Source organism: Chiloscyllium plagiosum, chromosome 22 (assembly GCF_004010195.1).
Source record: "Chiloscyllium plagiosum isolate BGI_BamShark_2017 chromosome 22, ASM401019v2, whole genome shotgun sequence".
NCBI classification, from domain to species: domain Eukaryota; kingdom Metazoa; phylum Chordata; class Chondrichthyes; order Orectolobiformes; family Hemiscylliidae; genus Chiloscyllium; species Chiloscyllium plagiosum.
In genome coordinates, this window is record NC_057731.1 from 26,183,309 (window position 1) to 26,199,364 (window position 16,056).

Below are 16,056 nucleotides of genomic sequence, written 5' to 3' on the forward strand. Positions count from 1 at the left end.
CTCCTGCTTTCTATTTATATGTTTGTCCTGGATGGGGTTCCTGGGGTTTGTGATGATGTCATTTCCTGTTCGTTTTCTGAGGGGTTGATAGATGGTATCTAGATCTATGTGTTTGTTTATGGCATTGTGGTTGGTGTGTCAGGCCTCTAGGAATTCTCTGGCATGTCTTTGCTTAGCCTGTCCTAGGATAGATGTGTTGTCCCAGTCGAAATGTTTTTCGACACCTACACCCTAAACCTCAACCTGAGCTACAAACCTTCACAAACCTTGCTAGGTTGACATATTTTATGTAGTACTGAGAGATTGGTACACCAAATGAGGCAACATTTTTCAGATGAGACATTAATTCAAGACCTTGCCTGCCCTCTTAGATGTACATGACCAATAGTAATCTCTCAAATAATATCCCTAAGATAAGTCATAGATTTATTATTACATTGTGGTTTGTGGACACTATATAAAAAAAATGCTCCTTTTCCTACTATTGTAATAGTAGCTGCTCATCTTGGCTGAAATGCTCTCCGGACATTTTTCAGTCATTCTATTTATATGTTTATATAAATGACAGCACTCTATAAAGAGAAAAAATCTTTGTTTTCTCTTTAGCTCTTTGCACCTGAAGTTCAAGTTATCCAGCAATAAGTTTTGAATACATCTTTTGTCCTGTACCTCATTCCATAACATTTAATCACCACAATTCCTGAGGCAATCATAGATATTCCACCTCAAAAGAGAAGACTAATTTTGCACATTGCTTCAAATTCCTAGCATGTACCAGTGGGAATTGGCCAATATAAACAAGCAATTTACCTGGTTCAATTTCAGGTTACAAATCACTATCTTGAGAAGAGAAAGTAAAATAGGAATTGAGAAAATATAATATACATTCAACTATTGTGTGGAGCATCGAAAACTCTGCTACAGCAGAACATAGAACATTACAGAGCAGTACAGGCCCTTCGGACCTCAATGTTGCAGCGACCTGTGGAACCAATCTGAAGCTCACCTAACCTACACTATTCCATTCTTGTCCATATACCTATCCAATTACCATTTAAATGCCCTTAAGGTTGGCGAGTCTACTACTGTTGCAGGCAGTGCAGTCCACACCCCTACCACTCTCTGAATAAAGAAACTACCTCTGACATCTGTCCTATATCCGTCACCCCTCAATTTAAAGCTATGCCCCTCGTGCTAGCTATCACCATCTGAGGAAAAAGGCTCTCACTATCCACCCTATCTATTCCCCTGATAATCTTGCCTGTCTCAATTAAGTCGCCTCTCAACCTTCTCTCTAACAAAACAGCCTCAAGTCCCTCAGCTTTCCTCATAAGACCTTCCCTCCATACCAGGCAACTAGTAAATCTCCTCTGAACTCTTTCTAGAGCTTACACATCCTTTCTACAATGCAGTGACCAGAACTATACACAATACTCCAACTGTGTCCAGACCAGTGTTTTGTACAGCTGCAGCATGATCTCATGGTTCTGAAACTCAATCCCATCCGAATAAAAGCTAATGCACATATGCCTTCTTAACAACCCTATCAACTTGGGTGGCAACTTTCAAGGATCTATGTACCTGGACACTGAGATCTCTCTGTTCATGTACACTACCAAGAATCTTACTATCAGGCCAGTGCTCTGCATTCCTATTACTCTTTCCAAAGTGAATCATCTCACACTTTTCTGCAATAAACTCCATTTGCTACCTCTCAGCCCAGCTCTGCAGCTTGTCTATGTCTCTCTGTAACCTACATCATCATTTGGCACTATCCACCTTCGTGTCATCCACAAATTTACTAACCCATCCTTCTATGCCCTTATCCAGGTCATTTATAAAGATAACAAACAACAGTAGATCCAAAACAGATCCTTGCAGTACTCCACTTGTAAATGAACTCCAGGATGAATATTTCCCATAAACCACCACATTGTCTTCTTTCAGCTAGCTAATCTCTGATCCAAACGGCTAAATCACCCTCAATTCCATGCCTCCATATTTTGTGCAGTAGCCTACCGTGGGAAACCTTATCGAATGCCTTACTGAAATCCATATACATCACATCAACCGCTTTACCCTCATCCACCTGTTTGGTCACCTTCTCAAAGAACTCAATAAGATTTGTGAGGCATGACCTATCCTTCACAAAACCGTGTTGACTATCCCTAATCAATTTATTCCTCTCTAGATGATCATAAATCCTATCTCTTATAACCTATAAATCCTATCTCTTTCCAACACTTTACTGATAACCTAGGTAAGGCTCACTGGTCTATAATTTCCAGATTGTCACTACTCCTCTTCTTGAACAAGGGAACAATATTTGCTATCTTCTATCTTCTGGCACTATTCCTGTAGACACTGATGACATAAAGATCAAAGCCAAAGGATTAGCAATCTCCTCCCTGGCTTCCCAGAGAATCCTAGGATAAATCCCATGTGACCCAGGGCACTTGTCTATCTTTACGCTTTCCAGAATTGCTTGCACCTCCTTCTTATGCACCTCAATTCCACCTAGTCTAATAGCCTGTCTCTCAGTATTCTCCTCGACCACACTGTCTTTTTCGAATGTGAATACTGATAAGTATTCATTTAGCACTCTTGTAGTATAGCAAAAATATTTTAACATTAAAAGGGTTGTTGTAATACAATAGTTCCTTATGATTGCAAAATTTTACCACTTCACTTTTCTAAAAATGTTTTGAACAATTTTTTTTGCTCAATGTCTTTTCCAATACCTAAGGATTTGAAGGTAATTTTTCATTTCTCACCAGAAAATTTTTAATGAATGAATAAAACTTATTTTATGCTATAATTAAAGTTTTTATTTTAAAAGGCCAGAGCTTGGATTTCACATATGACCAGAATTGTGACTGTTAGCTGAAGTTGCCAATTGTGCGGTCTAATCTCTCAAGCTGCACCAACACTGTTCAGTCAACTCTATTCATGGGAATATTTGTGTTTAAAACTTAGTACTTTCTGTCCAGCAGATTTCTTTCAAATAATTTTGAAAAAGATAAACTTCACACTCATTATTAAGGAAAATGCATATAGATGTATAAATGAACAAAAGAAACCTTCTGATGATATAGTTTGTGTTGACAATGCTCTGTTCTATGAAATAGATTGCAGAAAGATAGAAAAAGAAAGAAGGGTGAAAAGAAATATTATTTTTGCATAGGATCTTTTAATTTGTCATCATTAAACTTTAGCTGGAGCAAACAATATGAAACATTGGATGAAGAATTAGACGAGAGTTGAGGTTCGGTGAGATTTTATTGTCATAAGTACAAGAGTACTGGAATGCAGTGAAAAATGTACAGAGTGGCCACTATTCGGCACCATCTTAGAATACAATCGTTAGAATTAAAAAGTGCTAAAATTAAATAAACAGAAACAAAAGGAAAAGAAAATGTCCAGATCACCCTCACCGCTGCCATGAGTCTTGAATCAAGCTTGCCAATGCCACCTGCGCTGGATCCACCAATACCACAGCACTGCCATCACTGCAATCACTGCTTTGCCACTGCTGACACCCAATGAGGTGAGTAACAGCAGAGCAAATAAGCACAGAAGGTGCGAGTTTGCATGAGTAGTTCAAAGTATAGTGATAGGATTAAGGATAATGATAGGAAAGGTAACAAAGAGCAGAAAGATCAAGAGAAAGCAAATTGGGTAGAGAAGCATGAGTGACAATAATAAAATGCAAAGATCGTAGTGAACTGCGAACTTATAAGATTTAATAATAATATAATAATTTAATAATAGAGCTCAAAGTTTGGGAGAAGATTTGTAGCTCGGGTGCTCGTTCTTGTGGTTCTGTTCGCTGAGCTGGGAATTTGTCTTGCAAACGTTTTGTCCCCTGTCGAGGTGACATCCTCAGTGCTTGGGAGCCTCCTGTGAAGCGCTTCTGTGATGTTTCCTCCAGCATTCATAGTGGCCTGTCTCTGCCGCTTCCGGTTGTCAGTTCCAGCTGTCCGCTGTAGTGGCCAGTATATTGGGTCCAGGTCGATGTGTTTGTTGATGGAGTTTGTGGATGAGTGCCATGCCTCTAGGAATTCCTGGCTGTTTTCTGTTTGGCTTGCCCTATAATGGTAGTGTTGCCCCAGTCGAATTCATGTTGCTTGTCATTTGCGTGTGTGTCTACTAAGGATAGCTGGTCGTGTCGTTTCGTGGCTAGTTGGTGTTCATGGATACGGATCGTTAGCCGTCTTCCTGTTTGTCCTATGTAGTGTTTTGTGCAGTCCTTGCATGGGATTTTGTACACTACATTGGTTTTGCTCATGTTGGGTATCGGGTCCTTCGTTCTGGTGTGTTGTTGTCTGAGAGTGGCTGTTGGTTTGTGTGCTGTCATGCCGCAACTCAAAGGACTAGCCATACTACCATACATCAGGAGCATTTCCGAACTGACAGCCAGACTACTGCGACCACTAGGACTCATAACAGCACACAAACCAACAGCCACTCTCCGACAACAACTCACCAGAACGAAGGACCCGATACCCAACATGAGCAAAACCAATGTAGTATACAAAATCCCATGCAGGGAGAAGGTAGCTGAGAATGCAATAGGTAGATGTAGGTGGGGGAGAAAGTGATAGGTTAGAGAGGAGGGTGAAGTGGATACAAGTTGGAGGTCTGGGAGTTGGAAGTATATCCCTAGTCGTGGGATCTGTTTGTAGGTGGTGGAAGTGGCAGAGGATGATGTGATATATATGGAAGCTGATGGGGTAGAAGGTGACGACCAGGGGGATTCTGTTCTTGTTGCATTGAGAGGAGTGGGGTGAACAGTTCATGAACAGATGAACAGTTCATCTCCCACAAGGAAGTTGAACAGTTCATGAAATTCACTAACACCTTTTGCCCTGACCTCAAATTCACCTGGACCCTCTTGGACACCTCCCACACTTTCCTGGTCCTCTTCATCTCCATCTCCAGTGATCAACTAACCACGGACATCTCCTATAAACACACCAACTCCCACAGCTACCTGGACTGCATCTCCTCTCGCCCTGCCTTCTGTAAAAACGCCATCCCAAATTCCCAATTCCTCTGCCTCCACCGCATCTGTTCCCAGGATTACCAATTCCATCCTGGAACAGCGCAGCAGGTCAGGCAGCATCCAGTTCCCTGGATGCTACCTGACCTGCTGTGCTGTTCCAGCAACACATTTTCAGCTCTGATCTCCAGCATCTGCAGACCTCACTTTCTCCCCTACCAATTCTATCCCACATTCAAAGACCACAATTTCCTCTCTTATGTGGTCAATGATGCCCTCCAGTGCACCTCATCCACTTCCCACAGCTTTGCCCTTGAACCCCACCCCGCCTAACACAACAAGGACAGAACCACCTCACCTCATCTCCCCCCCCCCCCACCCCCAATCCCTAGTCCTCACTTTCTACCCCACCGACCTCTGTATACATTGCATCATCCTTCACTTCCACCACTGAATTATAAATCCCACCACTGGGATAGAATTCTCTCCTCATCGCTATCAGCGTCTTGGAGAGACCATTCCCTCCGCAATTCCCTTGTCAGACCCATGCCCCCCACCAGCCCTCACCCCACTCCCAGCACCTTCCCCTACCACTCCAAGAAGTGCAAACCCGGCGCCCACGCCTCCCCTCTCATCTCATCTACCTCCAAGACCCCAAAGGATCCCTCCACATCCAACTGAAATTTACCTGTACCTCCACAAATGTCATCTATCGTATCCGTTGCACCCGATGTTGTCTCCTCTACACCAGGTAAACAGGACGCCAACTTGAGGATCATTTCTGGGACACCGACACCAACCAACCCTACTGCCCTGTGGCTGATCATTTCAATTCCCCCTCCCACTCCACCAAGGACATGCAGGTCCTGGGCCTCCCCCATCGCCAAACCCTAACCCATCCAATGCCTGGAGGAAGAACATCTCATCTTTTGCCTTTGGACCCTGCAACCACACGGGATTAATGTGGATTTCACCAGTTTCCTCATTTCCCTCTCCCCACCTAATCACAGTCGCAAACCTCCAACTCAGCACCACCCTCTTGACCTGTCAATCGTCTTTCCCAGCTATCTACTCCACCCTCTTCTCCAACCTATCACCCTATCCCCCACCTTCATCTACCTATTGCATTCTCAGCTACCTTCCCCCTGCCCCACACCCCCTTCCCATTTATCTCTCAGCCTCCCGGCCCACAAGCCTAATTTATGAAGGGATTATGCCCGAAATTTCGACTGTCCTGCTCCTCAGATGTTGCCTAATCTGTCATGCTTTTCCAGCAACACATTCTCGACCAGCATCCAAAGGATACTTCAGAAAGTTTTACTAAAATGACTGGAAGCAATTTTTGAAATACATTTGAAGTTCATTGTCAGAATGAAGAATATTTACAATTCAAAACCTATTACTTGCACATGCTTCAAGTGCTATTGTGCATCTGTTCAATAGTTCATACAACTCAGTTCTGAAAACTCCATAAAATTGTGCAAAATTAGTTGTTCCACTTACCACAACATCTGATCTCATTTTCCCAAAGACCTTGATTAAATGGGCGTAATGATAATCTTCCATCTGCCTCAGAATGGCTGTCATGCAAGCAACAAAGTTACCCTGAAGTGCAAAATAGTTATTGTTAATCCTTATGGATCACTAATGTTTACATGCATGCATCTTACAATATCATTGATGATATTTTCCTCTGGAAGTACCTCTTTCAATCTGCTCTTAAAATGTTTTAAAATGAAACTCTGGGTCAACTTATAAGGCAAGATCTGGATTAAAAGAAAAGGATTTTAGTTTTACAGTTGCTAAATTTAGAGTGCAACTCCAAAAAAGTGTCCAATCTGTATCCTCAGGAAAGTAGTCAAAATTCCAACCATTGGTAGTTTCAAATTGCTTTGATTTGGTGTCAAATGGTGATGTCATAGTTTGTTATCAAATGTTGATGAGGTATATTGGATCGTCTCAAAACTTCAGGATAATTTTCAATTTACTGCTATAGTATTAGCAAGCATTGTGGTTTGGGTATAGGTTTAGAAACTGATTCTCATATAGTACTTCTTGATGAAGAAATCTTCCAGATACTGAGTTGTTACTATAGCTTTCAATGCCGACTCCATTTCAAACTTCTGAAGTGTGTGAAAGCTGCATTATTGAATTGATTTGGTGTGTCTCAGTCATCAGCATGATCACTGACTGCGGGGAGAAAAGCCAGAGTAGGGCTGAACAGGCCCAGTCAGAGCAGACAGGGAGGCTTTAGTACTTCCGTGAACTTTGAGAAATGAAACACTTATTAAGGAAGCTCTCAATGTCCCAACTTCTAAATCACATAATTTACCTTATACCACAACCAATCAGCAGCTTAAACAACAGTCAATAAAGCTACATTCACTAGATTTGAACATTTGTTAGAATTTACTCAATTTCCCATTTTACTTTCAATTTAAAAAACTCTCAATTTTCACACCATCCATTCCTCGGATTGTTTACTTTTTAATCTAAGAAGCATAGCATGGGAAATGTACTTTTGACACTCGATGGCTCGAGGCTTATCCACAGTGGAAACTTTCTTGTTTGTTTCATAAATATCCAAAGGAGAATCAGCAGAAATCTTACTGGAGCACAGAGTTAGGGTTCCCCTGCTTCTACAGTAGCAGTTCGGAAGAGGAAACTCCCAACATGGTTATTTTTGAAGTATTTTTGGTATTTTACCAAGTGCTATGATATGTTAAAAAACATCTGTTAGAAAAGGATCTTTTCAGGGTGAGGGAAAAAAAAGTCAGACATTTTGAAAAGCAATTTTTAACAAATTAAGAATATAGTAACAAAGTACAGCTTATGCAGAAACATGCCATTTTCTAATGTTTGCACAATGCATGTAAAATATAAATGGCATTAATGGGAAGCTTTTCCACTTTGCATAGTCTAAGTTTAGAATTGCACCAGAATAAATTTGTAAATTTGCACATTCCATTTAACAATCATTGTCAATTATAGACCATATGTTCTTGTCTAATCTAATTACCATAACACAAAGCAAGCCATCTTTTAAGGTAACAAGTACAAAAAAAAGACAATGTACACATTCCAACCATATGTACTTTGTGCATCAGTGTTCTGAACTTGCTGACCAAAATCAGCATTCATCAATTCACAAGTCACCTTTATCTGAAGTTGCTGGCTCAGGCAATCAGAACTCAGTTAGGAATATCTAATCTTTTAAATCTGAAATAATTGCAAGTCCTAACTACAAATGCAGCATAGTTTTGACTCCTCCAGAATAACTGTGCCTAATTTCTATGAGGCAAGCTTCACTCACACTCATCCTGAACTACATCAGAGATTCTAGTTTAAACTCCTGCACTCTTTTTTTAAAATTTGATAGCATCCTCTCTCATTGCAATTGGAACAGCAGTCACAGCAGGAGAGGACCGGTGTGAACCGGTGGGTAAACTGCAGAAGAGGGATTAAACTTGATAAAACCTTAGGAGTGGACCTGGATCGAGCTAAGTTGGAGCAGCAGGACTACAGCTTTGCTGAATCCAGAGGTGGAGCTCTGGAGGTGACGTCACAACTCAGGCCTAAGGTCTGGGTGAGTAGCGTCTGGAGGGAGATAGAGTGTTTAGAGTGTTAAGAATGTTAAGTATTTAGGCTTGTGGTTTGCAGTTTGTTAGGAATAGAGAGTGAGAGTGAGAAATTGATTTTGGTGAATAGTAGATTGTACAACTGATTCCTAGTTTATTGCTTGCAGTTGGTAAGGAACACAAAGGCAGGAGTACTTGGCCCCTTCAGACACTTCCAGTGTCCATGATAAGTATACATGTAGGAAGTGTGTTCAGCTGCAGTTCCTATTTGCCTCAGGAAGCAGCTGGAGACATGGATGACCTCACTATGGAGCATCAATGAGGCTGGGAACGTCATGGATAGCATGGCTAACGAGCTGGTCACACCACAAGTAAGGGCTACACAAACAGAAAAGCGTTGGGTGACGACCAACAAGACTAGTTAGCATGGGCAGGCAGTGCAGGAGTCCTCTGTCACCATTTCCTTCTCAATCAAGTATACTGTTATGGATACTGTTCAGGGTATGGCCTCTCAGGGGAAAGCAGCAGCAGTAGCAGTGGGACCATGACTGGCACTGTTGTACAGTAGGGACGGTCAAAGTGTAGGCAAGTAGTAGTGATGGGGATATGACAGATAAGAGCAGATAGGCGTTTCTGTTGCCGCAAGCAAGAGCCCATGATGGTGTGTTGCCTCCCTAGTGCCAAGATAAAGGATGTCCCTGAGTAGCACAGGATATACTGAAAGGGGAGGGTGAGCAGCCAGTGTTTGTGGTCCATATTGGTATTAACAATATAGGCAGAATGAGAGAAAAGGTTCTGTAAAGGGAATTTAGAGAGTTAGGTAGGAAGTTGAAAAGTCTTCGAGGTTTGTAATCTCACCATTATTCCCTGGGCCATGTACTAGAGAGGTCAGAGAAATAAAGATAATACAGATGAATGCATGGCTAAAGAGCTTGTACAGGAGGGAGTGCTTCCAATATCTGGATCAAAGGAATCTCTTCCAGGGCAGGTAAGACCTGTACAAGAAAGAGGGGTTGCATCTAAACTGGATAATATTTGTGCAGGAAGATTTGCTTGTGCCATTTAGAAGGGTTTAAATAAGTGACATGGTGTGTGAGTAATAGAGCAAAAGTCAGCATGTGAAGTGATTGAAAGGGTGGATATAAAGTCAAGTCAATCTAATAGGAAGATCAGGCAGGGCCTGGATAATGAACACTGCAGGACTGGAGGCCTGAAGTGTATTTACTTTAATACAAGACATATAACAGGTAAAGCAGATGAGTTTATAGCCTGGATTAGTACATGGGACTATGATGTAGTAGCCCTTACAGAAAGTCAGTTGAGAGGTCACGATTGGCAACTCAAGATGCCAGGGTTTCGATGTTTCAGGCATGATAAACAGGGATGTAAAAAGTGTGCGGGAGTTGATTAAAGGAGAATGTCATAGTTGTACTAAGAGAGGACATCTTGGAAAATTCAGCTAGCAAGGCCATACGGGGAGAACTTAAGTATGGAAAGGTGCAATCACGGTGATGGTGTTGTACCATCGGTCTCCCAACAGCCAGCAGGAAATAGAGGAACAGATATGTAAGCAGATCAGAGAAAAATGTAAAAGTAACTGGACTGCTGTAGTGGGTGATGTCAATTTTCCCAACATTGACTGGGACCCGCTTAGTGTCAGGGGTTTAGACAGACAGAATTTGTTTGGTGAATACAAGAGGGTTTCTTGAAACAATAATGTAGAAAAACCAAGTAAGGAAGAGGCCATTGTAAACCTTTATATTGGGGAATGAGCCTGGCCTCACTTTCTCCTAATAAGCCTGGCCAGGCAATCAATGTTTCAGTGGGTGAGCATTTTAGGAATAGTGATCATAATTCCATAAATTATAGGATAGATATGGATAAGGATAAGATTGGTCCTCAGGTGCATGTACTAAATTGAGGGAGGCTAATTACAACAGTATCAGAAAGGAATTAGAGAAATTAGATTGTCAGTGGCTGTTTGAGGGATAAATCTACATCTATCATGTGAGAATCTTTTAAAGGCCAATTGATCAGAGTTCAGGACCACCATGACTTTGTGAGGAAGACAGGATTTGGGAACCTTGGATGACAAGAGATATTGGAAGTCCAGTTAAAAAGAAAAGGGAACATATGAGAGATTCAGGAAACAAGGCCATTGAGGCATACAAAGTAAGCAAAAATGAACTCAAACGAAAAATCAGAAGGCCTGGAAAGGGCCACAAAATGTCCTAGGTAGGCAGGAGTAAGAAGAATTCCATGACATTTTATACCTATACTAGGAGTAAGAGGGTAACCAGGGAAAGAACAAAGGAGTTAAGTTGTGTGCCAGTGGAAGTGGGTGATGTATTTAATCAGTATTTTTGCATCCGTATTCACTAAAAAGGACACAGATGATGGTAACGTTAGGGACTTGCTTGTTGATTGTCTGGGACACGTTGATATTAAGGTAGGTGGTGGTCTTGGGTGCCATGAAAAATTGATTCCTGAAGAAGGGCTCATGCCCGAAACGTCGATTCTCCTGCTCCTTGGATGCTGCCTGACCTGCTGCGCTTTTCCAGCAACACATTTTCTGCCATGAAAAGTATTAAGGCAAGTAAATCCTTAGAGCCTGATGCGATCAATGCTAGGATGAAGAAGGTGAGAAGGAGATTGCTGAGGCCTTGACAGAGATCTTTATATCCTCTTTAGCCACAGGCAAGGACCCCGAATGCTGGAAGAGAGGATAGGGCAGTGGATTTTGTCTACATGGACTTTACTAAAGGATTTGACAAGATCCCTCACTGTAGGCTGGTCCAGAAGATTAAGTCAGATGAGATCCCTGCCAAATTGGATATAAAATTGGCTTGGTCATAGAAGACAAAGGTTGGTTGTGAAAGGGTGTTGTTCTAATTGGAGGTCTATGACGAGAGGTATTCTACAAAGATCAGTGCTAGAATCTCTGTTGTTTATAATACATATAAATGACTTAGGTGAAAATGTAAGCAGTCAAAATTAGTAAGTTTGAAGAAGACACAAAAACTGGTAGAGTTGTGGATAGTGAGGAAAGTTATCAAAAGATATAGCAGAGTATAGATCAGTTAAAAAGTTGGGCAGAGAAACTGTAGATGGAACTTAATCCAGACAAATGTAAGGTGATGCATTTTGGGAGTTTAAATATAAGAGGAAATGTACACAATAAATGACAGGTCCCTTAGGAACATTGATCTACAGAGAGATCTTGGGGTCAGAGTCTATACCTGCTTGAAAGTGATAACACAAGTGAATAAGGTGTGAAGAAGGCAAATGGTATGTTTGTCTTCATTGGTCAGGGTATTGGGTATATCTAAGCTTGGACTGACATCCATGTCACACAAAGCCAGTCAATGACCATTTCTAACAAGAGAAAATCTAACCACTGCCACTTGACATTCAATAGCATTACCATCACTGAATCCCCCAATATCAACATCCAGGGAGTTGCCATTGAGCAGAAACTGAATTAGTCTAATCTATTGTGGCTTCATCAGTAGATCAAAGGTTAGGAATTTTGCTGCAAATAACACAGCTCTACATGGCACTAATTTGGAGTTTGATAGAATGCCTCTTCGCTTGGATGAGTGCAGTTCCAATTACATTCAAATGTACCTCACCCAGACCATGCCACATCCACAATTATTCACATCCTCCACCATTGTCACAGAGTGCTATCAGTCTGTACCAACTATTTGATGCACTGCAGAAATTCACCAAGGCTTCTTAGACAGCACCTTCCAAACCAATGACCATTACCATTTAGAAGTACAAAGGCAGCTGCTATGAGGGAACATCACCTGTAAGTTCCTCTCCGAGCCAATTGCCATCATGATTTGAAAATATTTGACCATTCCATCATAATTGCTTGGTCAAAGTCCTGGAACTCCCTAACAGCATTGTGGGTCTGCCTACTCCAAATGAACTGCAGCAGTTGAACAAAGCAGCTCATTATCACCTTCTGAAGACAGTTATGGATGGGCAATAAATGCTAGCATAGTCAGGAACATCCATATTCCATGAATGCACACCAAATAAATAAGGTATTAAAGAAGGCATACAACATGTTTGCCTTTATCAGTCAGGCATAGACTATAGAAATTGGCAAGTAATGTAGCAGCTATATAAGACTTTAGTTAGACCACATTTGGCGTATTGTTTGCAGTTCCCGTCCCAACACTATAGGAAAGATACAAAGGCTCTGGAGAGAGTGCAAAAGAGGTTTACCAGGATGTCTCACGGATTGGAGTGCACTAGCTATAATGAGAGGTTGGACAAACCTGAATTGTTCTTGCTAGAATATCAGACGCTGAAGAACAACCTGATAGGGGCATTTATAGAGTCATGGAGTGATAGAAATGTACAGCATGGAAACAGACCCTTCAGTCCAACTCGTCCATGCCGACCAGATATCTTAACCTAATCTAGTCCCATTTGCCAGCATGTAGCCTATACCTCTCTTCACCCTTCCTATTCATATAACCATCCACATGCCTTTTAAATGCTGTAATTGTACCAGCCTCCACTACTTCCTCTGGCAGCTCATTCCATACATGCACCACCCTCTGCGTGAAGAAGTTGTCCCTCTCATCTTAGACCTATGCCCTCTAGTTCTGGACTCCCCCACCCCAGGGAAAATACCTTATCTGTTTATGCTATCCATGTCCCTCGTGATTTTATAAACCTCTACAAGGTCAACCCTCAGCCTCCGACGCTCCAAGGAAAACAGTCCCACGTAATCAGCCTCTCCCGATAGCTCAAATGCTCCAACCCTGGCGACATCCTTGTTCATCTTTTCTGAACCCTTTCAAGTTTCACAATATCCTTCTGATAGGAAGGAGACCAGAATTGCACACAATATTCCAAAACGTGGCCTAACCAATGTCCTGTAAAGCCGCAACATTTAAAATTATGAGGGGGCTGGATAGGGTGGATAGTTGAGGTATTTTTCCCAGGGTAGAAATATCAAATACTAAAGGCATAGATTTAAAGTTAGAGGCAATAAGTTTAAGTGAAATGTGCAAGGAAAGCATTTTGTTTTAAACACAGCGTGGTAGGTGCCTGGAATGTGCCACTTGGGGAGTGGTAGAAGTAGAAAAATTAGTTACATTTAAGAAGCACTTACATAGACACATGAATAGGCAGGGAAGAGAGAGATATTGACCATGTGTAGGAAGATAGTATTCTAAATTAATTCTATCATGATTAGCACAGACATGATGCGTCAAGGGGCCTGTTCAAGTGCAGTACTATTGTATGTTCTAGCACCATAGCTTCAGCTACTGGACCTGATTTTCAAATCTTCAATTTGTCCATTTAGCATTATTAATGTTATATGTAATAATAGACAATAGAAATTTTGGACAAACATAAATGGAAGACAAAAATAACAAAAGGAGATAAAGGTGAAGCAAAAATGAGAAGCAGCAAATGGGAGGAAAGAAACATGAGTGAACAGAATGACAGGGTGGGAGAGACACATCTGAAGACAAAAAGGCAAACAAGGTTAAGAGGAATTAAAACAAGAGGTAAACATCAGCCAAATACATTTTTACAAACACAGCCAAACATTAGAACCAAGTAGCAGCTTGTTCTAAATTCCTAAATTAGCACTGGATTCCCACAGGAATTCCTGGAATCTTCAGAGTTATTTAAAATATCCCAACATCCTTTTATATTTTAGTTGAAATAATTTAAATTAAATGATTAACCCTGTTGCTGACACTATTATTTTCTGCATATGGTCAGTTTCTGGATCCAACACTTAACTATTTTTGTAGAAATTTCAGAAAAGGACAGAATTTTAACCTGAGAAAAGGCCGGTTTGATTGGGTGGCATATTAAAATCTGAATTCCAAACTTGCCAACTTCTAGATGCAATAGTATTGGAATAGATGTGGGAAACTAATCTGCTTGCAGGATGAGGATTTGTATATTATAAGAAGTTAGAGCCTCACATTTAAATATAACCCCAACTGACTGAATCTTAAGAATTTAGAGTCATAGAGATGAACAGCACGGAAACAGACCCTTCGGTCCAAATCGTCCATACCAACCAGATATCCCAACCCAATCTAGTTCCACCTGCCAGCACCCGGCCCATATCCCTCCAACACTTCGTATTCATATACCCATCCAAATGCCTTTTAAATGTTGCAATTGTACCAGCCTCCACCACATCCTCTGGCAGCTCATTCCAGACACCTACCACCCTCTGCGTGAAAATGTTGCCCCTTAGGTCTCTTTTATATCTTTCCCCTCTCACCCTAAACTATGCCCTCTAGTTCTGGACTCCCCGACCCCAGGGAAAAGACTTTGTCTATTTATCCTATCCATGCCCCTCATAATTTTGTAAACCTCTATAAGGTCACCCCTCAGCCTTCGAAGCTCCAGGGAAAACAGCCCCAGCCTGTTCAGCCTCTCCCTGTAGCTCAGAGCCTCCAATAAAGGGAAGCATACCAAACGCCTTCTTCACTATCCTATCTATTGGCGACTCCACTTTCAATGAGCTATGAACCTGCACTCTAAGGTCTCTTTGCTCAACAACACTCCCTAGGACCTTACCATTAAGTGTATAAGTCCTGCTAAGATTTGATTCCCAAAATGCAGCACCTCGCATTTATCTGAATTAAACTCCATCTGCCACTTCTCAGCCTTGGCCCATCTGGTCCAGATCCTGTTGTAATCTGAGGTAACCCTCTTCACTGTCCACTACACCTCCAATTTTGGTGTTATCTGCAAACTTACTAACTGTACCTCTTATGCTCATATCCCAATCATTTATATAAATGATGAAAAGTAGTGGACCCAGCACCGATCCTTGTGGCACTCCACTGGTCACAGGATTCCAGTCTGAAAAACAACCCTCCACCACCACCATCTGTCTTCTACCTTTGAACCAGTTCTGTCTCTAAATGGCGACAGAAAATTATACAAAGGGAAAGAATGCTGAAACTTGCATGTTACATCCAAAATAAGTGCTTCACTAACCCCCACCAAGTGCCACCAATCACCTCCCCATTCCTTCTGCTCTCCTCCACAATGCCTCAGATTTATTTCACAAGATCTCGGCTCTCTCAATGACCCTTCAAAGCTCCACTGTGAAACTGAGAGTCTTCTCCTCAATCTGTCTTTCAGTTCTGATCTTCCTCATTCTTAATCACCTGATGTTGCCTGGCTCCATACTCTGATTATCCCCATCCTTCAGCTTTTTGCCAAAATTGACCCTGGTTCCAAATATCAGTCTTTCCCCACTTCTCCGATCCTTCTTAGCTCCCCTGCCACAGCTGTATGCTGAAGGCCAGCCCTGACAGCCCCTGGATGACTGTGGTCAGGAAGCTAGAGACAGAGAAAAGTAATTTGCTTGTCTCCACATTAATATCCAACTCAATATAGCATGTTTTAAAAATGTAAGAAAGGCACCATAGCACATACACTATAATTTCATAAAACAAAGATAGCAAA

The 16,056-nt window shown here is 41.6% G+C and overlaps 1 protein-coding gene across 1 annotated transcript in view; it reads right to left on the reverse strand.

Moving 5' to 3' along the window:
* The window catches only part of dock1 (dedicator of cytokinesis 1), a 575,757-nt gene that overhangs the window by 217,902 nt on the left and 341,799 nt on the right, over positions 1-16,056 (reverse strand). The window contains exon 31 of the mRNA XM_043713153.1: positions 6,506-6,607. Coding sequence (XP_043569088.1) covers positions 6,506-6,607 — 102 coding nt within the window. The remainder of the gene's footprint in view (positions 1-6,505; positions 6,608-16,056) is intronic.